Source organism: Chelon labrosus, assembly GCF_963514085.1.
Source record: "Chelon labrosus genome assembly, chromosome: 18".
NCBI classification, from domain to species: domain Eukaryota; kingdom Metazoa; phylum Chordata; class Actinopteri; order Mugiliformes; family Mugilidae; genus Chelon; species Chelon labrosus.
The window spans coordinates 13,429,750-13,455,105 of NC_140351.1; the positions used below are offsets into that span (position 1 = coordinate 13,429,750).

At 39.5% G+C, this 25,356-nt stretch overlaps 1 protein-coding gene across 1 annotated transcript; it reads right to left on the reverse strand.

The window, feature by feature from the left end:
• Positions 1-1,682: 1,682 nt before the first annotated feature.
• On the reverse strand, positions 1,683-21,054 carry phex (phosphate regulating endopeptidase homolog, X-linked). Its single transcript, XM_084566124.1, has 22 exons — positions 20,684-21,054; positions 16,411-16,467; positions 16,173-16,334; positions 15,431-15,514; positions 14,916-15,142; positions 13,608-13,676; positions 12,789-12,905; positions 12,530-12,613; positions 11,821-11,963; positions 11,585-11,678; positions 10,194-10,322; positions 9,981-10,082; positions 6,875-6,952; positions 6,672-6,775; positions 6,511-6,569; positions 6,101-6,155; positions 4,833-4,900; positions 4,594-4,724; positions 4,346-4,411; positions 4,035-4,139; positions 3,812-3,888; positions 1,683-3,718 (listed from the first exon to the last, which is right to left on the reverse strand). The coding sequence occupies exons 1-22, from the start codon at positions 20,805-20,807 to the stop codon at positions 3,616-3,618; spliced, it is 2,238 nt and encodes a 745-aa protein (XP_084422250.1). The 5' UTR covers positions 20,808-21,054; the 3' UTR covers positions 1,683-3,615.
• Between the last annotated feature and the right edge of the window lie 4,302 nt (positions 21,055-25,356).

Below are 25,356 nucleotides of genomic sequence, written 5' to 3' on the forward strand. Positions count from 1 at the left end.
TTGTAATCATATTCTGATACTGAAAATACTGCTATGTAATGATATGTAAAGTGTACAACTTAAAATACACTACTTGACTACATTCAAACCATTTGACCGTTTAAGACATTGTTAAACCCAATGGCATTCAAAAACACATTTAAACACACAAAACTTCATAAATCTCATTATTTAAACTATGTTAAATAAGTATTTTTAGCTGTACAAGCTATTCATAAAAATATTAGCAATTAGCAGTCGTTGCTACAAAAAGTCAACTATTACATGTTATAGTACATCTGTTAAGTTGAACTCATCATACATTAAGTGTAATGTCAGTACGTAAATGTAATGACTCTTAAGCTAAAGCCTACCGGCACTATTGCAAATATAAGAATTCGAATATATAAATATTAGCCAAATATTTTAGTTTAAAAGTTTATATACTCCTCAATTCTTAGTCAAGTTTTTCCCACATAAACATACATCTGTAACTAGCTAACTTCCTGTAATAACACTGTAGCATTTAGCTAATCCCTAGCTTGTGCTAACAATAGCAGTATTCTTATCTGTAAGAATATTAACTGCTGGTCAAAAGACAATTACTATGTGAGACAGGAATCAATAGTACATATACTTTGAAAAGACAATGACCTATTAGCAACCGAGCTAAACTAATTCGCTAGCTAAGTGACGCTTATCAAGCTTGCTAGGTTTGTTATTTTAAGTAAATTTCACTGAAACAAATGGGGAAACAAAAGTTACACTAGCATGTCACCAAGCCCTTAAACCAGAAATCCTGTAAGAGACGCACAGAGTTTTAGTTTTACCAGAAAACAGTAGCTACTGTACTAACACATCTGGTAAGAATTGCTTGCTCTAAAGTGTTAGCTAAGATAATGTTAGCTTGGTTGATGGTGCCAGTACCACATGAATTACAGTCAATTATTTAATTGTACTATTAAAAATGTGTAATTAATCTTAATTATTTTATAGTTTATAAACACATTCCATACAGATTCAACTGGACTAAATGTGTTTCATGGTTAAAGTTCAACATTTTAAACGCTGTTATAACAACATCTGATCATGTAAACTATGGGGTGCGAGGAGGCTATAGCAGAGTGACAGTACAATAAAAGAAATAAAGAAGAAAACAATAGTTCCATCGGTTTCTTATGTAGTACATCAAAAATCAAAACTGGCATTGATAATGAATGTGGGAGTGAAACGTTGCTGCCAGGGGCGAAATGCTGCATGATCCATGATGTTGCTTACACATCGAGTAAAAAAAGATCTCTGCACATTATCATCCATCTCACTTACTCCCTCCATCTCCTAATCAACACAACACCCCCTAACACACTCACACACACACACACACAGACCATAATAGACTGGACACTGGACTGTTTTTCTAATTGCCGTGAATTGATGAGACTGCCGCTGGTGTTGCCACAGATACAAGTCATTAATGTTACCCCCCGCTGGACACCATGCAAACGCACAAACACATTGTCAGGTTGAGGAGCCTCCTGGATCACAGAATAAGTTGCCATGGTAACTGGCACATATGAATGAGATGTGGTGTGTGCGCGCTTGGATGTGTTTGTAATAGCAGGTCCAGAGGAAAATCAATAATAGGAGATGCCAGTCTTTTTATGTCTTTTTTTTCTCCTCCATCCATCAGCACCCTCTATCTACTTCGCTTCCCTTCTGTCACACACACACATTGTCAAACTCACCTTATCAATCATGGCAAAGTTGCAAGGTGAAGGGACAGCGTAATGTGTCAGAGTTTTATTAGAACCTGACAGAAAAAGAGAAACTATGAACCATAACAACAGAGCACAAATATAATAATTATACTAATAAGTAGGAATTGATAATAAACTTTTTCATTTCCATGTTTTGGTAAAAAACAGCAAAAAGAATAAACAAATAGTCATTGCTGAAATAAAATAAAATAAATAAAAGATTAAAAACATTTGGACCTACCAGTCATTCATTAGACTAAAAGATGAATTGAGGAAAAATCATAGCTTACAGATGACCTGTTAGCATGACATTAACACATGGCAGCCCTTAGATGCCAATACGTAAAATTTCAGATGGTAGATTTTAGTTCTTAATTATAATGTTATTTTTTATTGAATCCAAGCTGATAGTTTGGTATTCTATCACAAATCCATTGTTAAGTTTGTGGCAAGTTTTAGCTAGCTAACCATCGAGCTTACATGGAAAAACAACTGTAGAATTGTCAAAAAATGGAAAAATACTTTACTGCTGTAAAATAATTTTTCACACATTTATTTTCACATTCAGATGTATCAAGTAATGTATCAGCAAAGTAATAATAGCCTTGTCATTTAAGCTAGCTACCTAGCCAAGTGTAACTGTTACATCGCTAACTTAAATAGCTAGCTAACTAAAAAGGCTAACAGTTGTTCACAGATACATGATTTGATGCTGTTAAACCATTTTCAACTGTAAGTTATTTTCCAGTAAAAAAAAAAATCTATTTATTTTAATTTTAACATTATTAAAATGCAATCAAAACATTATGAATTTGCAAACTAACATTAGCCTTGTCAGTAAAGCTAGCTAGTTAAGTTTGTGATGCATACTTACAGTTGGCTAGCTGTGACCTGTGATGCTTAGTTGTAAGTAGAAATAAATGTCGAGGGAAAGTAATTAAATACACAAAATGAAACCATTGAATAATTACTACTAATAAACAGCAGTTCAGTAGATGAATTCTTTTCATTTTCTGTCTAATTTCTTGCATTAGCCAGAAAGCCTTCAGTAACAGAAAGAGTGTAGTTTGAAAAGCTGTAATTTGCATTTGACTACACAGTGAAAATAGATAGACAAAGCAGAACACAAATCGATACAAAACTGAGACCCAACATAGGCAATTTTGGACCCACACACATAAACAAATGTACGCATACCTTAGGTAGCTTAAGTTATATTAAGTCTTAAAATATTTGGTGTACTTTGTTGTATTTGTACTTTCTGAACAGAAGAAAAACAAAGATTTAAGAAATATTTACCTTAATGTTACACTTAAAAACAGACTAATCTTTGGCTTACAGTGTCCATAATCAGGGTTTCTGACAAACACTGTATATAGATGGAGATTCACCTGATATATCCGTTTCCTACAGTTACGTCTAGAATATACAGTAATTCAGTATATTTGTGATTCCTGTAACAAATACATCAGCTTTATCTAGTTATACGTACAGTACATAAAGCTCTGGTTTTTAAAAGAGTCACAAAAACAGCTTGTAAAAATATCTTCACATATCTTTCTAGAATCCTTTATCTATGGTCCTGTACAAATGGCTCCCGTCATAATTTATGTACTGACTGCAACATCTGCAGTAAATATACTGGTTTGCAAGCCAATTAAAAATGGCTCCGGTTTAAAAAAGTGTTCCACTCTTACCCCAACACATCTATTTGTTGGGATGTTTATGTTTCAGTAAGAACAAGCCCCGGTTCATTTCTCCGTTGCTCCCATATAATGTAAACTATGTTGGCTACATCCAGCATTATCAGCCTTTTCGTCAGCAGACATCGTGCTAATGCATCTAGTGTGGTACAAACGTGTGAAGCTGACGTCAAAGTTCACCACACCCGGCAGGACTTTTCTCCTCGGTTCATAATGGACAACGCCGGACAGTTGTACGCTTTCCGAAACTCCTCGTAGTTACTCATCGCGCCGATAACTCTGCAGGGCAACAGTAAAGGGCAGGTCGGAAGGGTACTTAACGTGAGGGTGTTAACCTTTTAAATGAGGGGTTCGGAGTGTTTATGTGCTCACCTGTATTTTGGCGGACTATGAGCACCACTTTGAATCTGCTCCCTTGCTGCTTCTGGCCTATATGAGTTACATCTCACCTGCAGAGTAAAAATAGTGCATTAATATTTACCGCACTTCTAAAGCACCATTACATGAGGAAAATCCCTTATATTTACCAAAAAAATGTAAATATAAATGTAAATGCTTTCATTTCTACAAATAATATTTGTATGTGTGTCCCTACATGTGCGTAGCTCATGAAGAACAGTTGGTTGTTGTTCAGTTCAACTCCAGGCAGCAGAGGCTCTTCCACACCACCTCTGCTCTGATCCACCCACCGCCTGTACGCCTACACAAAAACAGAAAAATAAAGTATTTTTTGTGATTGTGACAAGTGGTAAGTTTTAGATATAGACCTTAAAAATAAAATACATAAAATACAGATAGCAAATATAAATACAGATATAAAATACAGATAGCAAATCACAACAGAAACTTTTAGGATGCTTTGTCAAAATGTTTGCCCTTAGAAAGGCTCTGGGTCATGCATCTTACCCTGAAAGCTTCTCTTATTCCTCCATTGTCTGCTATGTTTTCAGCCAGAGTCCTCTTACCACGCACCTACAAAACAATAAAACAATCACAAATTATTAATTCACTATACTTAGAAATGTGACAAAGAAAGTGATGTACTGGAAACACGCACCGTTTTATGTGGTTTTCATTTCCCTTGGGGAGATTTATTTATTTTTAAATCCATTCAACATTTCCCTGTATTTAGAATTCAGACTTTGTTTTCTTACATTTAAGCCAGCCTCATCCCAGTGGTAGTCATTGTACTGGTCAATCATACACAGGGTCTTCTCAGTGAAGGCTGTTTCAGATGAGTTGCTCCACCACTTGTCCAGATTGCCGTTTTTGTCATATTTGCGACCTTCTCAGAAAAAGTGTTAGAGGAAAAAAAACATAAAACAATAATTTGTTCGTTCGTGTTAGAAATGTCCAACTTTGTCAGGAATGTTTAGTTTTGAAGCTTTATTACCGTTATTGTCAAAGCCGTGTGTCAACTCGTGTCCAACTATAACTCCGATGGCTCCGTAACTTAAAGATCTGGAAAACAAAGGGGTAAAGCGTCAGAGGTCAGAAGTAGAAATTAAAACAGTCAAAGGGCTGAGGGATAAATTAAATGCTCTGCAAAAACTTTTGAGCAAAAGGTAAACCGTGCTACAGAGAAACTGTATGAACCTATTTTACCTACGTTACGACTATGTTGTTGCTTTGGAGCGTTTACACTAGCAGTAAGAGAGCGACAAGCTACAACACATTTTCAACAGAAACCAATGACACGAAAGGCCAGGTATGACGTCACTATTGAGCTGGCTTCAGCAATTTCGTCGCCGATCAGACGCAATGACACATCAACCAACAGCTGACGGCCTTTCCAAACTCCAAACGTCCCTGTTGATGACTGAGTATCGAGCGAGTTGTAGCTTTTGTGTGAACGCACCTTTACTCTTCTGTCCATCACTACAGAAAGTACACCTACAGGAAATGATTTTATTGACACGACGCAGTGTAATCAGTTCCCAATGGAGTGATTCCAGATCTACCTAAAGGACCCTTTTTTAAGCAGTGAACTTTAATTCAGATTATCATTGTATCAAATACATAATAACATATATTAGTATTATAATGAAAATAATTAGGTTTCCACTGGTCCCCATGTTTCCATGTATTGCATTTCATCATTCTGAGGTCTGACAGCTACCTTTTCCCATTTAATCAGCTCCATTCTTACTTGGTGAATTTAAGGCAATTCAGTTGTTCATAACTGAGGTTTTTGGCGACCATTCATAAAAACCATAAGAACCATGTTTTTGTTCTTTGAAGATGCACTGCTGGGGTTATGAAGATCTCCCAGTATGCATGTTTGTGGTGAGAATGGTATGTTTATATTCATATATTTCATAATGTGATTTGTCAATCCAGACCACAGTGTTTGGATTTTATTGCAGTCCCACAATAGATGAATTGTATTCTATCTTATACTGTATAATCTGTTGGGTATTTTTTAATTTGAACCCTCAACAGACATTTAAACCAGGGTCTTAAAGCCCCAATGGGAGCTAGTTTGCTACATTATCACATATATGGTGCATTTTTTTTAGTATACTTGGAACCCAATGTAAGATTTTTATCTTTTGGCACAGGTCATGGTTTTCTATCAGGAGGCTGGCGGCAGACAAATCCTGCAGGCGACAATTTCCCTCGGTCAGCTAGTAGAGCTTGTTACGCCTTTTTCAATCTCACCTTGGATACTCTCTTCCCCAGAAGAAAGGTTTTTGAAGCTCTCCCGCAGGGAATCCTAAATAAGAAGATCAGAAGAGGTTTATTGTGAGTGTGTGGGCCTGTAGCCAAGCCGGACAGGATTATTGGCATTAACTGCAGAAGATCAGGTCATTTTCAGTTGAGTCTGTTTTCCTATTGCAGCCCTTGTGAAGCAAAATTGTTTGATATGAAATTGTGTGATTTTTAGGGGGAAGCAAAAATTATATTCATTATTTTACTACTTAATTATTTTACTAAAGAGAATTATTTAACTTTACAGTATTTTATTCTCCATTTTAGGAGATATAGTTATAATTTTAATTAATTTAGAAAGCTCAGTGTAACTTCACCCTGTCTGGATTGAAGTCATACAATTTATTGTATAATCTTACTGATTTGATTTGTGGACGAGCTGTAGAAGGCATTCACGGTCGTAGGGTTTGTAAACCACCTGAAACACAAACACACATTATGGCACGTTATTTAGGACGGGCTGTAAAACACACACACACACACACACACAAAAATCTCTCACTTTGAGGTCGCCACTCACTCAGTACGTGGGACTTTCTTTCGGAGCCAGCTGACATCAGACTGGGCGATGAACTTCAGCGTCTGCATCACATTACCGTAGTAATCGGTTTCATCAAACTGTAGCTGGAATGTGCAGAAACACACGCGATTCTTAGCATCTGCTGCATCTTAGACTGGTGACAATCTTCCAGTACATGAATGATTTGACAGTGTTTTACAAACCTGCTTTAAATCTTCATTGAGGTAGGTGTCATTCAAAATAAACTCAGGGTAGCCAACCTTAGCCATAACTGCATGAGCCTTGAGAGAGACACAAAAGGAGACGTTTGCATAAACTTAAAGGTGGAGCAGACTTTCATTCAGAATAACATGAGTTTAAATAGGAATATTGAGGGCATTTTTATTCTCTATAAAACACCTGAAAACTGTAAAGAACGTGCGTCACAGTTTTCCAAATTCTGAACTAATATCATCAAATGTCTTGCGTTAGCCAATCAAAAACCAAATGCACTTAATCTGCTGTAATATAAGTCAAGAAAAATACACAAATTCAACACGTTTTGTGATTGAAAATATATGCAGATAAATTCTCTGTCTACTAGTTATTGCAGGTTCATTGAGCTTGTGCAATAAAATGACAATCTCTAAGTGAGACAGCATTCTGGTTTGAAGCTGAACTCATCAATATTTTATATTAGAAGAAAAAAAAAAGAATCAACAGACAATGAAATTAGTATTTTGTTTTAGTCCCTTTAGCTTATTGATTTGATTTCGTTGACTGACTTATCTCAGGCCTGGGGTGTGATTTCGCTGTTTACTTTTCAAATTCCTCTTCATAGACTGTGCACATTTGAATAGATTTAGATAATAATAATTCAATTCAATTCAATGGAAAACCTGAGAACTGAATGAAAGAGAATGAAAGAATTTAAAATGAAACTCCTGTCCTCTTTGCTTGCATTTTAAAGGTTTTCTGCTGCAACTTATTAACAAAAACTAATGAGGGAGCCTGTTACCCATTTTAAAAAGCATCATAATGACTGGATTATCAAGCTTATAATTAGGGCTGGACTGAACCCTCCCTTAGTTATGCTGCAATAGGCCTAGGCTGCTGGGGGACGATGCACCGAACACATGTCCTCTTCTCTCTTCTCTCTCCTCTCTCGCATGCTCCACTTTCTTTTCTCTGGCACAGAGCTCTTGTTTTCTAACTTCCTATCTACTACTAGTCATGCAATTCTGTGCTATGTTCCCACAAGTCCTAAAGCATGATAGGGGCTGATAGGTGATGTCGTCTTGACCCGTACATGTGCCATGGGCAAAATATTCAATCATTAGATCACTGCGGTCACTGTGACTCAACATGGTTCTCGTCTCCTACTGTGTACACTACCACTGGGTTTATCTAATGTGTTTTGTACAGTACAGTGATTATGTTCTCTGAAAACTAATATAAAATTCAGGGTTTTGACACATTAACCACAGTTTAATTAGCTGCAGCCTGCATCTGTTTTGGTTTGGGCCCCAAGAATGGTTGGGTTCACTCTAAAGAGACACGGTTGTTAATTTCTTACCCAAGACTTAGCTGTGAAAGTGAAAAGGTTTTCTTAAAAGTTGCAGGTGGTGTACATCATCTAATAATGGTTTCTGCTATATGTGGTATCATTATAGGCATACCATCTTTCTAGCATATCCCAAAGACAGATTTAGGTTGTGCTACAGACTGGTCTCAGTGAATGGAGCAAAACCCAAATTCCATTTGATATACATCACTGAACATGGTACACTCCATATAAATTACACAATACCGACAATAATTTTTCCCCTTATGTGTCAGAGATGCAAAATAACAGAAGGCGATCTCCAGCACATGCTTTGGAGTTGGCCAAATGTATAATTCTTCTGTGGAAACTGTATTGCTTTAAAGGGGAACTACCGTTTTTTACAACCTGGACCTTATATCAGGCATAAAATACCATCGTTTACTCACCCATATCACTTTGGTGTCATTTGGAGTCGTTCGGAAGATATTTAGATCCAGTGGAGCGCCAGAATAGCACTAGCTTATCATAACAAAATATTGGTGAGATGAACGAGTTCTGTGGCAGATAATGTGTTATTTAGAGGCCGCGTTTAGGTGCCCCAGTCACTCCCACTATATGGATATACGCGGCGCTCCGCAGGATCTAAATATCTTCCGAACGACTCCAAATGACACCAAAGTTATATGGGTGAATAAATAATCGTATTTTATGCCAGAAATAGAGTCCAGGTTGTAAAAAACAGTAGTTCCCTTTTAATATAAAACGTCGTATGGCACCATATTGAAACAATTCCTACAATGTGGATGCTGGGGGACATGAATTGTGTAAAAGTTAACTACTACTACAAAAAATACTTTACTTTACTTTACTAATCTCTCAGAAAATCTGGGAGCTGGTGATACTCTTCCCTCATTGTGCGTGGCTGATGGTGGCGCCACGATTTCTCCCTGACGAACAGCGATAAAATGTTTGTCTGTGTACGTATTTGAAATATTGATAATGTAAGGTAAGAGAGAGCCACACATGGGCGGAGGGAGGGCTAAGTTCTACTCTGCAGTAAAAGGAAATAACTCTTCGTATCAGCAGGTGACCGCAGTCTGTATTTGTTTCAAGAGGACACAGGAAGCGCTACTATTAGCTGGGAGGCTAGGAAGCTAGGAAGAGCTAAAAAAAGAGCTAAAAACTGTTGTGAATCATGCTATCATTGTCAAATTATTCATGTATCTGAATATACAGAATAGATGAAGATTGATGAAGGTTGATGTACAAACTGAAAACACTTTAAGTAGCATCTTCAACAAGCAGCGAGGTTCCCGCCAAGACCTGGGCGTGAACGGTGCGGAAGACAGATGGTGATGCTAAAGAGCAGCAGTAATCTAAAAACTGCTCGGAGTTTAAATATGTTTTAGCTGTGTTAGTAAACGATTTCCTAGAATGATTGGTGTAGACGTATTTGTGGACATCTGTTCTGTCTGAGCAGCTGGTTACGGCACCTGCGCTAAAGCTAATTGGGGTCAAAGTTTTGTTTTAATTCTTAGATGCGTCTAAAGACATCAGATCTGATCTGATGTGAGCCTGGAAGCCGTGCAGCTGTTCGCTGAACTCCTTTCATTTCAAGTGAAGCTATCATTTTATGTAACTTCGTGTTCCTGTTTAAACTTCTCATGTTGTTCTATTCAGTGATGAATCCACTGTTTACGCAGCTAACTGTGGATTAACTCCAAAATTTGTCTTTTTTTACAGTTTTGATGCAGTTTAGATTTGATTTCTTCAGGTTTTCTTGCCTTTTCCACAGCTCTCTTCTTCGTTGGCTCGTCCATCCAGTCGTTCTCCTTCTCCAGCATGTCGATGAACGCCCAGCGGATGCCCTCGATCAGCTCCTCCATCTGAGGAGATTAAATGTATGTTGTCGGGCGACATAAACAGGAAGTGCACGGCAGAACGAGACTGTTTACGAAAAGATAAAGCGGCCAGTGTGAAGCCGGGAGCGCACGCACCATGTGTTTCTTGTCCTCCTGAAAGTGTGTGTTGACAAAGAGGCGCCCGGTAGCGTAAACGAGGGAGTTCTCCACGTAGTTGACGCACTTATCCCAGCGAGGGGTCAGAGAGGTGGTTCCCGTGGTTACCTGGACGGAAATGCAAGAGACACAAGGTGACTAAGATTCTCAGTGTTTAGGACACGGCACGTGGACAGACATTTAATACGTGGTGTCAAAAGTAGAAAGGATTACATATTTTATTTAAAAATCGCATAAATCCATCTCTCTTGTTGTGTTTTCTTTGTATTTAAACACACTATAAATTCCAACATTGACTGATATTGACTCTTTGCAATGGAAAACATTATATGTACAGCATATATGAGTATTCCCGTTGAGATAATGTTAGAATATATAGGGTAAAGGAGGGAGCTGAAGAAGGCATAGCAGCAATGACTACGTAAGAGTTGTTATTGAAAGGACTGGCGCTCCCTTCCTCCACAGCTATAAATATTGAGAGGGCGCATCGGGGGTTCACCACCAGGAAATAGCCAAGATTTAGAGGGGGTCAGGTAAGATGACAGCACATTGAGCTTCAAAACTGCTCTTGGGAAAACTTATGGGTAATGCCATGTTGGGTTAGTCCATCTTTATATACAGTCAGTGATATTTTGATGTTGATTATTTAGTTATATGTATCTGTCCAAAATGATGTTCCAGATGAAAAGCCATATAATCAGAGAGATGGTATCACTGAATCCAGCGTAAAATGTGGAAAACGGATTTAGTATCTGTTGGGGTGTTCTGCTGTTACATTTGGGGGGAAATGGTTTAAAATTGGTTCAGATTAATAAATAAACCCAGAATTTGTGATGTAAAGTAAATTATGTATAATGAGAGTTATAATTAGACTGAGCTTGCCCTGGTAGACCTTTTCCAGGCATGCAGTAAAATATGTTTGAAGTTGGACTTCTGCCACATCGACAGACCACAAATCTGCGACATACACCTCGAAATTAACAGGAAAGGGAATCTCTATGGGAAACAGTGAAGTCATTATGGCTCAATTTAAGTCAAAAATAAACTGCGTATAAAATTCCCCACAAAGGTTTTGTCTATGAATACATTTACATGAATTACATGTTCAGTTAAATGAACATCTTCTGGTGCAGTCTCTTGTTTCAAAAGAGACGTGTTGATTTTCTTTGGTAAAAGGCCATTTTTTTGTATATGGTACACGTATGGAGACACAGAATAAGTATAATTTAGACTGACTGTGTCCAGACAAACATTTTCCAGACAAACACTAAAATTATCTTTCAACGCATAAAGGAGAATATAACAATCCCTCACTACGAGAAGTGACCACATAAGTGTTGTAGGTTTTGGAACAGGGTCCGTGTACCAACCCGTGCGTAGTCGAGGTATCTGTAGAGGAAACGACGGCTCAGAGAGGTGATCCTGGAAAAGACTGTCCTCCACTGGACGTAGTTAGCTACAGTCCTGGGGACAGACAGATGCGTTAATTAAATAAAATCTCATTATATCGAAACAGAGACGGGAGGCCTCGAGCCCCAGTGTGCGCTCGTCCGTGTCTTTTTTCGTGCGTTTGTCTTGTTGAGGGCCAGGCTGAGAGTGGAAGTACCTGGGATCTGTGGCGTTGAGGAGCTTCATCAGGTCCTTGAAGTACTGTGGAGCTCTGACGATGACGCGCTCAGAGGAGGAGATGGACCGAGACGGGTCGCCTTTGGACTCCACCACGGCTTTTATAAAACTGAGCCAGTCAAACTACAGACGGAGAGAGGCAGACACATACTTAGACGCTCACTTGCCAGTTCATTAGGTACAGTAGTGAACTAACCTGTGCTTTCTAATACAACAGTCCTGCACTAAATCTAATCTTCGTGAAGGTTATGGCTTTCAGCATTTCTTAATATAACCGTGGCTGAGGTTTGCAGTGGTACTTAACTGTTCCTTTTATTTTGGCAAGCCCATTTTAGTCAGTGGGCTAAGCTAAATAACGGAAACACTTTTTTAGTCAATCCAGTTTAAAATCCAAAATAATCATACAGTTAAATTATTGCCTTTCTGATGCTGTTTCAACATAAACCTAGCTTTGGACAGAGCCTGGCTCACTGTTTCCTTCTGTTCCCAGTCCTTTTATTAAGCTGAGGAGTGGTGTCAGTCTCCTGTTCTGTCACACTATTTATGAGTCTATGAAAACAAGAGCTCATTGTATTTATTCTAGATTATTCAAGACTACTGTGTGAGATGGATTTCTTGAAAACGAGGCAAGGTCAATGGATTAGATTTAATTCTAGTAACCAGATGTTGTTGTCATGTATCTTCAGTACCTGTGGTATGGAGCGCTGCAGGCGAGAGATAGTGTAATTGTTGTACATGTTCTCGTTGGTGCGGTTTTCAAAGGGAATCAGGATCTGAAAACACAATGATCGATGTCGTCAACATGACTGATTTGTGCATAAACTTGCCAGCGTTGTGCTGTATCGCACAGTGAATCATAGCTGTAATGTGGCTCTTAGCCCCAGGGGCCGATCTAAATCATTTCCGAACATTAAGCGTGATTGTACGTATGTGATGTGACGTCTTTACATGAGCCAATTTGGTCTCGAAGGCGAGGGCCTTTTCCATCTGGGTCAGTGCTGCTTTCTCCGGGGCTCCCAGCATGACAGCCACGTCCACCATCAGCTGCAGCAAGGCAGCTCGGTACTGGAGAGAGAGGGAGGGAGGGGCAGGAACAAGACACATATCTTTTATTCTTTTATAGCTGACTCTTGTGCTGCTGCATCGGTATGCAATCCATGTAATCATCTTTTTTTTAATCATGACCTGTTTTAAACAACAGAACACATCTCGTGAATTTCATTACCAGTGCCACAACATTAAAACCACTCATAGAAGTGAATAGCATTGACCATCTTGTGACAATACAATGTTCTGCTGGGAAGCTTTTGGATCTGGCATTTCTGTGGATGTTACATAGACATGTACCGCCCACCTAGACCAGACCAGACCAGGTATAAACAGCGTAAGGTGTTGCACTATGTGGACTTTAAGCCATTATAATGTTTGTGTTGTGAGGTAATGTAGACCCCTTGTGCACATATGTAGGTAAATATGTCCTGTAAAATGGAAAATGCACCGACAGCAAGACAGTCCGAGGGTTACCAGTTGAGAAAAACCAGTCACAGCATACTAAATGCGTTATTCCAGCTAAATGAGGCCACCATTAGTGCTCCAATCAGTATCCGAAGCCTCTTCTGCAATTATGACTTCTTGCATTATGCATTTGTGAAAATATTACATCTCATTCCGACTATTATTGCCAACATTTCCGGAGGACGGCAGTAGCCGCAGAAGGAAGTTTTTAGATAACTGTTGAGAAGAGCGAAAGATGAAAGAGGAACTCACCACCCGAGCTGAGGTAGTGTTGGTGGTGTAGTCTTCCCTGGAGGACAGAGACAAGGACGCCTGATCGAGCTGCATAAAGACAGAGAGCACAGGTTACCTTCTCCTTAAAGAGAACACATGGCTGATTTCCGTTAAAGTCCTGGATACATATTAGAGGACACATCACACATGACAAAGTTAACAAGAATATGATATTAAAGTCTAAATTAAAGTGAACTCAAATGTCCAAATGTGCACCTTCATGCTGAAGAAGGACAGTAACTGAGCTACTGTTTATTTGAAGGTGAACCTCACACCAACAGAAGATCATTACATTAGTTTAGATAATTATTAACAGAATATGCTTTATTTTGTTGTCAAAAAGTTATTTTAATAATGGTAGCATGGTCGGATTAACCTTCCAGGGGTAATCAGGGCAAAAACTTAAAATACCTAATCACCCCCCACCACACAAGGCAGTAGTGTTATTATGAATGAATCTGGTACCACGCCATTTGGATGTCATAATACTTCTTCACACAACTGGATAGGCCGACAACCAATCAGAGCCATTTTGTTGTAAACAAATTTAACTCCACGGCGCTCAGATGACGTGTAATGGAGCAACTCCAGACCAGATTTGTGTGAAATAGGTCTGTCTACCTGGCTAGGGACTGACATTTTATTATTTTATTAGCAAAAATGACAGGTACCAGGCCTCAACTTCTCAAATATCTTATGATTTTTATGTTAACTTTGGTTAAAAACTAGTATTTTTTCACCCAAATAAAATAGTGGACAGGTGTATGTATAATGACATATTTGTTGATTTACAGTATTACATGTTTTTCTCTGATGGAATAATTTTCACTCTTTCTGTTGTTCTATGAAAAGGTTTGAAGAAACACAATTTTATAACAAAGAACAGTGAATACTAAAACAATTCACATTTACCAGACTTACCTTTTCACATTAGTGGCCCTTACAACCAACATAATTTAAAGCAAAGCATATTCAAAGAGCCAGTCAGATGTACGCAAAGTTTCGGAAATCTCATGTTGGGGATGAGATTTTTGAAACTACCAATTTGTGTACGTACGTAGAAGACACTGAAACTGTACACCACTGTCCCATTTTTAAACAGCATCACTAATCGGAAAGTAAATCGTCTCCATAAATCCAGTGTAAAATTTACATTGGACTTCTGTTGAATTAACGTTGTCGTCCAGCTACAAAACGAAATGTCGTATTAAAAATATTAAGTGTCAAAAACTTAGGCTCCAGGCGACAACAACAGCAGCAGTGATATGTAAATAAATAAAGTCTGACCTTGATGACGTAGAGTGAGGAGTTCTTGTCGTCGGGGGAGACGTACAGGCGAATCAGGACGCTCTTGCTGTGCTGGTTCCTCAACTCTGCCAGCGTCTTCAGGAGATTCCACTGGCTCTGGGACCACTGATATTCCCCACCACGTCCATCGCCAACAATGGGCCAACGAAACTCGGGCTGTTTGAGCGTTTTCAGCAACGGTTTGGCGTCCAACTCCTCCAGTTTAGCTTTGTGGACAATCAAATTCTTATATTAAACTTTATCGATTAGTACTATTTTTGAATGAATCATAAATCTTATTACTTTGCAGTGACCTAGAAACGCCATGTGGATCAATAAAAGCTCATCTCACCCTGTTTTATACTATCACAGTGTCTTTGTGAATGCTCTTGACTTACCTTTGTGAGGATATTTTGTCTGGTTAAGATTTGATTTTAGGGTTAAGGTTACAACGCCGTTTAGATTTAGGTTAACATTTGGTTAACAAAAACGTGTGTGTATGCGTCAAGACTTACATTCATTCATACAGGAGCGGTAGAGGATCTTAGCTTTGGTCACTGCCTCCAGTTCATCAGGTTGTGAAGGAACCTGTAGTAACTCTGACAGAGAAAAACAACAAACGGTAGTACTCACAGCTCAAACTATCAGCTGTTCCTGAGTGACAAATACTCTATATGTGCTGTTCTGTTTTTGCTTCAGTTGTAAAAATGTCCCGGTTGGATAAATGAAATAAAAATGGACATTAACTGGATCATTTTATACAAATGTGGTCAAGTGTCCACGAATTCCAAAAAGAAGTGTCCAAAATATAGTAATTAGTTGAATAGAAGTTAAATGAAACCAGAATAAAACAGAATTAGATACGTTATATTTTAGGCTTTATAATAGACTGAGTCTTCAATCTGCAACCTCTGCTACTGACCGCCATGTTAAAATGTCTTAAGAAACTTAAGAAATACATGTTTAAAATGTTCATAGCTTGGCCTCTATGGCGAATTTGTCTAATCAGGACAACTGTAAAACAGATGGGTGTCGTCACAAAACGCTAGCTGTCCGGCTCAGCATCACCCGCCAGCTTCAGCTCCACTCACGCTCCACCACTTTTTAATTAGTTAGGAGTAAGGCACTGTCAAGACTGTGCTTCATTAGCCACTATAAAATAAAATAACACACTGGGATGGAACTTTTTAAACCCCAAGCATTTCCATCAAGGCTAATGTGGACAAGCATCGACAGGAAACCTGCGGCCGAACACACCTTTGAGTCGGATGTCCACATGTTGCCGCAGCCAGGGGTAGATGCCGTACGAAGACGAATCTTCGGGAATTGGGTTCTCCTTCAACCAGCCTCCACACGAGAAAGCATAGAAGTCCTGGCAGGGGTCAATGGACCGATCTATTTTACTCAGAATTGACCCCGCTGCAGAAACAAGGAAGTACAGTGATTAATGACCTAAAATATTTCATACTATTTAAAACCAGATGTGACTTCTCACCTGCTTCGATGCACTCTGGGGTCAGACAGAACTCCTCCTTGCTGGATTTTGAAGAGACTGAGAGGAGGAAAAGAGTTAATGATGAATCTCAAGGACCAAAATGAGCCTTTTCCATCAGTGCAGACCCGAAGCCTTTCTTCTACAAACCGGTGTAAACCAGATTCCACTGTGACTCAGACAGTTGTGTTACTTTGAAAACCATGTCGACTTTTTCTCTGCGGACAACTTTGAAAAAGTACTACGACATAAATTGGTTTGCCAAATCTTTCATTGGCCTGGAGAAGTTGGTGAGATGTGAGCACAATCTTCTACTTCTTTTTGTTTGACTGCTGATTAAGAGCGTGTCATTTTTGTTATTTTCATTATCAGTTATTCTGTTGGTGATTTTTTTTTTTTTTCCATTAACACAACGGTTTGCAAAAAGTTTCAATTCATTATTTTCATTTAGTCAACAGCAATAGTCACAGAAAACACGGTGCAACATGGTGCACTCATGAAAAGGCTGCAACATGAGCAATTTTCTGTTCAATTATTAATCCCAGTGAAGTATTAGGTACTTAGGAAGTGAAGTACCTGAGCATAATCACTCATGTACTGCACTTAAACATAATTTGGAGGCGTTTCAAGTTCTTTAATTGAGTCTTTCCATCTTCTGCACTGTGTGAGAGGCACATTATTTTTAAGATTTTACACTCAAACGTATCAGATTTTAAAATGTATATATGATTTCTTTATTAATCCACTTAAATATAGAGTTAGTGTCACCTCCAACTGGCTGCACAATAACGTCCAAATCTTTATCCTGATGACTATTTTTACTTCAACTTTTTAAGAGTGACATAACAAATTAATACAATTATCAAATGTATAGTGAGTGCAGTGTACTTTGTTTTTTTGTTAAAGGGGAACTACTGTTTTACAACCTGGACCTTATTTCTGGCTTAAAATACATTTAGTCACCCACATAACTTTAGTGTTATTTGGAGTTGTTTGTCAGATATTTAGATCCGCGTATATCCATATAGTGGGAGTGACTGGGGCACCAAGATGCAACCTCTAAATAACGCATTATCTGCCGCAAAACTCGTTCATTTCACCAATATTTTGTTATGATACGCTAGTGCTATTCCCTGTTGAGTCCGGAGTTACCTGTTATCATCCGGGGTCCGTAGATTGACCTACTAACTTCTGACCTGGATGATGTCATCTCTGAGCACCGCACGCACCAGTGACGGTCGGTTCGTTTACCTGTAATTTGCTACTGCTAGTTTTTTGCAACATGGCTGAATATTTTTCCGATTCTGAGATTGTGGACGACGACTTTGTTTATGATGGACGTCCTTACCGTTTTGAGCCAGAGCATACGGATGAAGAGCTCGTTGAAAGGAGGATGCAGAGGCAGAGAGAGGAACAGCTAGCCAAAGAACAACAAATCGCTGCACGTCCGCAAATAGATAACAGGTAACTCCGGACTCAACGGGGAATAGCACTAGCGTATCATAACAAAATATTGGTGAAATGAACGAGTTTCACGGCAGATAATGCGTTATTTAGAGGCTGCGTTGCGGTGCCCCATTCACTCCAACTATATGGATATACGCTGATCTAAATATCTGACGAATGACTCCAAATAACACCAAAGCTATATGGGTGGGTAAATGATCGTATTTTATGCCAGAAATAAGGTCCATGTTGTAAAAAACAGTAGTTCCCCTTTAAAACACAACATTTAAATCAGAAACAGATTGAAATTTGCTTTATAACTCATTTGCTTTATAACTCATAGCCAGTGAAAATGTAATATAATGCGACTCAGCTGAGACCTATTGGTATAAAAAATATATTACATCAATTTACTAATGTATATGATTAGTACTTTCAGTAAAATAAAGCGTATTAAGCTGATAATAGTTCGATACTTTGAGTTACATTTCCACAGCAAGACTTGAACTTGTAATGTCGTACTACGTATACCACTTTTAATGAGCTTCACTTCTGTCAAACACAGACACACAAGGTACAGCTGAGTAAATTGTCATGAGGAAAGTTACACTGTGCAATGTATGATATCACATGCGATATTTATTCTTTGCTTATCAGGCCAAAAGGAAAACATTGGCACTTTCCAAATCAATTACTTCCTATTACTTCACACACTTCTAATGAGGGCAATGAGAACGCCACAAAGAGTCAGAACAAGCCACACACTGCTTACGCTAATTGCAGCATGATTGCAGGTTTACTTTTGTCCCAGTAGGTGAGCAAGAACCTGCCTCTCTAACCTCCAGGAGGAAACAGTCGTTATGTGATGTGGCTCTGTGGCAAAACAGAGGCTGTGCAAAAAAGCATGACAAATTTAGAAACCAAATCCTCATTGTGAACGCATGAGTGCAGAGTTACGGAGCCGCACCGCAACGTCTGACCCCTGAGGTCGAGCGCTCTTGTTGCCTTGTTAAAGCTCCTTGTGAGAGTCAGTTCATGTCGCTGCCACTTTTAGCACAAACGCTCACGACTTCAACCCTGCGTGACCCACTGGCCTGGAACAAACTCAGCAAACCCCCCGCTCTCCACAACTGCTCCATCAGAAACCCGTACACAGGGGGTTTAAACGCAGATGTCTGAGGCTCCAGTGTCACGGCTAATGCCAACCTCATGTTCATTACTGAGATACCAAATGGGCCGACTGACACAAACACACATTTAAAGGCCACACTCTCGAAACTCATTAAAAAAACAAACAAATCAAAGCAACCACTCAGCATTCCTGTGTCTGGTCACTCGAATGACTGGATCCTAGAGGAGGGTTTTGCATTAGAGTGGGTGTGTGGGATTGCATACATAGGCACATAACATAATTACACTTGAGTGCCACCACAAAAACGCTGACTTCCCTCAATAACAAAAAAAAAACAATACTTACCCCACCCTAGAAAAACACATGCACCCCTCCCAGCTTCGACCATCCTCACCACCACTGAGCTACTGAAACTGGCTACATAAACTCTAGAAGGAATAGTTTTCCATTTTGGGAAATATGTTTGACTAATGCTACAGCCAATTAGCTTAGCGCGGCACAAATACTGGAAACACTTCTAGGCTAGATTTGTGCAGAGCTCACTGGTATCTCTGAAGCTTTTTCAGTTTTTTTAATTAAAAGTTAAAAAACTAAAAATTAAAGCGTAAATGCTAAATATGAACCCAGTTCAGGTCAAAAAGTTCAAAATAAATCTTATTTATGAAGGAAGGAAGTGAGTTTTAAAGAAGCTGGGGGTTTGGTTGCTGTAAGAGCCTGGCAATCTGGTAGCTAGCATATATGCTAAGCTAAGCTAGACTAAGCTAATGATGTACATATAGTTTATTATGCGTTTATTCCTTTATTTTGAAAGGTTGTTGTGGAGAGAGACAGGAAGTCATGGGTTCGCTGAAATCTGTGCCTGTGCCACTGCAAGTGAGGACTATAGCCTCAATATATGAGGTTCAAGTTTAACAGGGCGAACTACAGGTGAGCCCCTAAAGCGCCTACAATTATTTAATTTAACTAAATGATTACATTTTGTTGGGAATAACAAAAAATAACACAAAAGAGATGGAACAACCAGTGAGCAGGAAACACAAACTGTAAATAGTGCTCTGTTTTGGATACAACACTCTTCAAAAGACTGTCTCTCTTTGTGTTCACCCACTGGTTTTTACTGCCGTTTTACACCGTTTATTCTTAATTTATATGTCATTATATTTCCGTGTTCAGCGGCGCTATAAATATTTCCCCAGCCACATCTAAGACTGTAATTTTATCTCTCAGTGCAGTGTTATGTAGATCATCAGTGTGACAGCAAGACTAGGAATGCAAATGCTCACCCTGCCATGTCTTCCTCCAAGTTTCTTAAAGTGCCAGTGTTTAATTAATGTGCGCTGCCACCTATGAATAAATGAACAGCCTTTCCTCCACTCTACCACACATTTCCCTGCTGATTGATTTCATGCCGTGCAGCAAAAATTGTAAAAACGTGCGCGCGCACACACACAATTGCTTTACCATTTTCCAGTCCAGTTTGGCTCCTACCGTGCATTACAGCATGTGCACGTGGGCGAAACCTTACATGGACCCAAAATAGTTTGACACAAATTACCCGTGAGCCCTCCTCAAAGACCTTTGCTCCCACCAGCGTGCGTCTGGGCTATTTACAGTCTGCATGTACTATAATCTGAGGACATACTGCGCCATACGTTTGAATTCCTTACAAATTATAATGTAGGATGTGGAAAAACTTACCCAGTATGAGCGCAAGCAGCAAGGCAGCACAGAGGCACACACACATGGCCAGAGCTATCTTGAAGAGACGACTGCTGCCCCTCTCGGGTTTAACCCCGCCGCCACCTAAATGCTCCAGCTCCATGGTTTACTATATCACACACAGAAATACACTCACCCACACAGGCTAACAAATCAAGCGGGAGAGAAAATACACCTAAAAGAAAAAAAAAATAAATGTAAAGAAAATAGAGTTTGGATAAAATTAAATCCAAAAAGTTATTGTAATGTCTCTGAAATTAAAAAACAGAAAAAAAGTTTCTTCCCAAACTCTTCCACAGCACAAACTTGATTTCAGTGTGTCTTGCTCTCTCTCTGACGCTATCTGTTTATCTGTAACTACTCTAACTTCACCCCAGCTCTTCAAACTGTTCCTCCCTCCATCCCTCATCCCTCCCCCTCCTCCTCCTCCTCCTCCTGCTCACCCCCAACACTCCTCCCTTCCTCCATGGACCAGTCCTCCCAGTGAGATGAGCAGAGGTCATTTATTAAAATCACTGGCTTAAAAACATAATAAAAAAAAAACAGAACCTTATCTGTGTGTGGAGCACTGACTGCTGCAGCCCCCTGTTAATGCCATTAGCAGGGAGTGCTGAAACGTTTATCTGATCAGACACCCAGTGAACCATAGCCAAATTAGACTCGGGACGATGATTACTAAAGATTAATCTGATGATGATGATGATGCCAAATGTGAAAACACATCAGTGCTTTTGTCACATGTTACTCGAAGTCTCGGAGTCGGTTATGACAGTGACAGCTACTGACTGGCCTTTTAACCTCCCCCCCCCCACCACTGTGGTAAGAACCCTTTCTGCACGTGCTCATTAGGGTTTGGGGCGTCGGCCACAAAGTCCTTATATGGCCTTGACTTCCTGTGTTCCTAAAAACACCCATTCATCAAGCAGCAAGGCAGACCACGATGCTATTGTTCACCGTTGTGACTCACAATCACTTGTGTCTGTTTATATCTTATTGTTGTTTGACCCTCGAGGTTTGATTGTCTCTCCTTCCTCTTTTAGCCTCTAGTTTTTCAGGAAAGTGGCTTTACTGTCTGGTATTAAGAGCTGGTTGTGTTGGACCATTTAAAATAAATCCATTTGTTATTCTGTAATTAAAGTCTTGACTGTCATATCTAAAAGCTAGCACCAATTTACTAAATCAGTGTGTGAAGTGGCTGTAAGGAAGCACTAGCACAAAAAGCTAGCATAACTTCCAGTTGCCTTTTTGGAGGGAAGAAACATCTGTTGTAGATGTTGGCATTTGTTTTCTTTACGTCTGTGTACATGCATACAAAAATATGTGTGTCAGTTAGTTGTATTCAGACAGCTTATATCTGAAGGACATGTTGGATCATGCTAATCTGACTGGTTTGAGTTATTTTTGTTCAAGGTAATTTAACACCATTACTAAACAAGATTTATCAAATTTCACGGGTACCTATTTCACTCTTCACTCTAAACGGGTCATATATTAGCACGCAAACGTTAGCTTAAGAAGAGGCTAGCAGCAGTGTGGTGACAAGAGATCATACAGTTTTAATGGAATTCAGAGAGTTTCAGCTGGGATAGCAGAAGATAACCTTTAGTGATGCACAGTGGACCTGTACCAAGTAGAACCGAGCTGGACTTGCATCATACACTATATTGCCCAAAGTATTCACTCATCACCCATCCAAATAATTGAATTCAGGTGTTCCAATCACCTCCATGGCTACAGGTGTATAAATTCAAGTACCTAGGCATTCAGACTGCTTCTGCAAACATTTGTGAAAGAATGGGTCGCTCTTAGGAGCTCAGTGAATTCCAGCGTGATACTGTGATAGGACACCACCTGTGCAACAAGTCCAGTCCTGTAATTTCCTCGCTACTAAATATTCCACACTCAACTGTCAGTGGTATTATAACAAAGTGGAAGTGATTGGGAACGACAGCAACTCAGCCACGAAGTTGCAGGCCACGTAAAATGACAGAGTGGGGTCAGTGGATGCTGAGGCACATAGTGCACAGAGGTCGCCAACTTTCTGCAGAGTCAATTGCTACAGACCTCCAAACTTCATGTGGCCTTCAGATTAGCTCGAAAACAGTGCATAGAGAGCTTCATGGAATGGGTTTTCATGGCCGAGCAGCTGCATCTAAGCCTATGGTGTGGGGTTGTTTTTCAGGAGCTGGGCTTGGCCCCTTAGTTCCAGTGAAAGGAACTCTGAATGCTTCAGCATACCAAGAGCTTTTGGACAATTCGGGGAATTGAAACAGTTTGGGGATGGCCCCTTCCTGTTCCAACATGACTGAGCACCAGTGCACAAAGCAAGGTCCATAAAGACATGGATGAGCAAGTCTGGTGTGGAAGGAGTTGACTGGCCTGCACAGAGTCCTGACCTCAACGCGAGAGATCACCTCTGGGATAAATTAGAGCGAAGACTGTGAGCCAGGCCTTCTCGTCCAACATCAGTGTCTGACCTTCTGCACTTCTGGAAGAATGGTCAAAAATTCCCATAAACACACTCCTAAACCTTGTGGAAAGCCTTCCCAGAAGAGTTGAAGCTGTTGTTGTTGCAAAGGGTGGGCGGACGTCATATAAAACCCTATGAATTAAGAGTGGGATGTCACTTAAGTTCATATGCGTGTAAAGGCAGATGAGCAAATACTTCTGGCAATATAGTGTAGCCTATGTCAATCATGTTGGTTCCCCCCAACAAATTCACAGCGCTGATTGCATTCTTGGGAGTACTGGGTGAACTCAACATCAGTGACAGCATTTTGTTTTAAAACAGAGACCGGTGGCGTCAAGAAGAGCTAGCTCCGTCCATACACTTGCAATATTTTCATTTTCCACTCCAGATAGAATCGCTCTTTATGTGAAGTTATTCAAGCTGGGATAACTTCTAGAAATGGTCTTAGACCTGCAAACATCTTTTGTAAATGTAGGTTATATTTACATCAGCATACATGAGTTACAGTTCATAATTCCTTGTATGTGTTGTATGTGTACATACTTGGCCATTAAAGCTGATTCTGATTCTGATTCTAATGAGCGAAATATTGGACTATGCTAATGTAAATGACATTAATACATGTTCGGTAAAATGTTAACTAAGTGGTACATTTGGCAGTTAATGGGTGGACATTTTTAACATAAACTGAAAAACTAGTTTGTGGGGGTGACTTATCTTAATTTAGTGACACTTACGTTATATTTATGTTTAACGTAACACCAATTCAATCCTAATTTTCGTTTATCAAAGTGACTTATCTTGACAACTATTGGGTTGATTTGCTGTTGATATTCATGGTCCTCATTGGATAAAATCTATATTTTTCCAGTATTCCCCGCTGCATATCGAGCCTTTCACTTAGTACATTTAGTTTTTCCAGTGGTAGGCCGTCAGGGCCTACACTGCTGGCCTACACTTTATCAAAATCACTGACTTACATTTTAATATTTTCCCATTAATCTATTCTTTACATTTTATGGCTTGTCCGTCTCTCAGCTGCTGTGCTTTTGGCAGGGTAACTTTGCATTAGAGCTTTTATCCAATCATATTTCAGCCATCATGTGTTGCCGGAGTCAAAGAAAGCTGAGTGAGCCTTCACAATTAAAACTGCAGGCGGCTGCAGGTGGAAATAAACTGTAATGATGCTGTTCCTTTAACCAATCACATTTCAAGTTCATAATCTCAGGCCTTCTTTGTGGCTTACGGCAACATCAATGTTTTCGCGTCCTCTGATTGGAGGGTCAGAGAGCGGCTCTGTTAAAGCCAAGCTAGCGGTTCATGTTCATCTGTTATGAGCTGCACAAGCAAATTGTCCCCGTTAGCTATTTTTTTTAACTCACTGGCAGATCTTCTTAGAAAGCAATTGTCACGTCGGACTTTGAATGAAAAGCTGGATATTGTGAGGAAAAGCCACCCAATCCTGGAGCTAGCATAGCTAGCCTAGCTAGCCAGCCGGGAAAACTTTCAGGACAGCGACTATGAGCGCTACCCTTGGTTGACAGGCTCAGAGGAAGTCTCTAAACTGTTTCTTAAGTTCTGGTGAGTAAAATGAAATATATTTACATCTTTTATGGATATTTTTGTCATTTTATTGGGTTGGCTTTGATGTTTCTGCTGGATTTGACGTATGTGGCGCTGGTGCGCTCTGGCTGCGGTGGGTGAGAGGAATTGGGTGAATTGTTCTGCGAGTTTCTTGCTTTAGTAATGGCATTCATCTTGCTATATGAGATACGATGCAACATCAGGTTTTATTGCGTATTTGTATGATGTTAGTGGTTTCTATAGCAGTGGTGTCATAACGGTCGTATTGAGAGGTGTTTTAAATAAGACTGGAGGTCATTAAAGGCCTAGGTGGAAAATACACGGCCTGCCACTGATTTTTTTTTTTTACATCAACTACTAAACTGGTTGATTAGAATTTTTAAGCCACTTGAACATTCATGGTTCCCAGATGATGTATATTTAATGTGAAAATATTTTTTAACCACCAATCTGGCACTTTCAATCTGGCACAAACGTTTTTTTTTATCTCAACAAAAGCTTTACAGTATGGATTTGTTCATTCATGATCCCAGAGGATTAAGCCTTCTAACTTAAATAATACTGACTTGTTTCCAGCATCACCACCTCACAACATCAC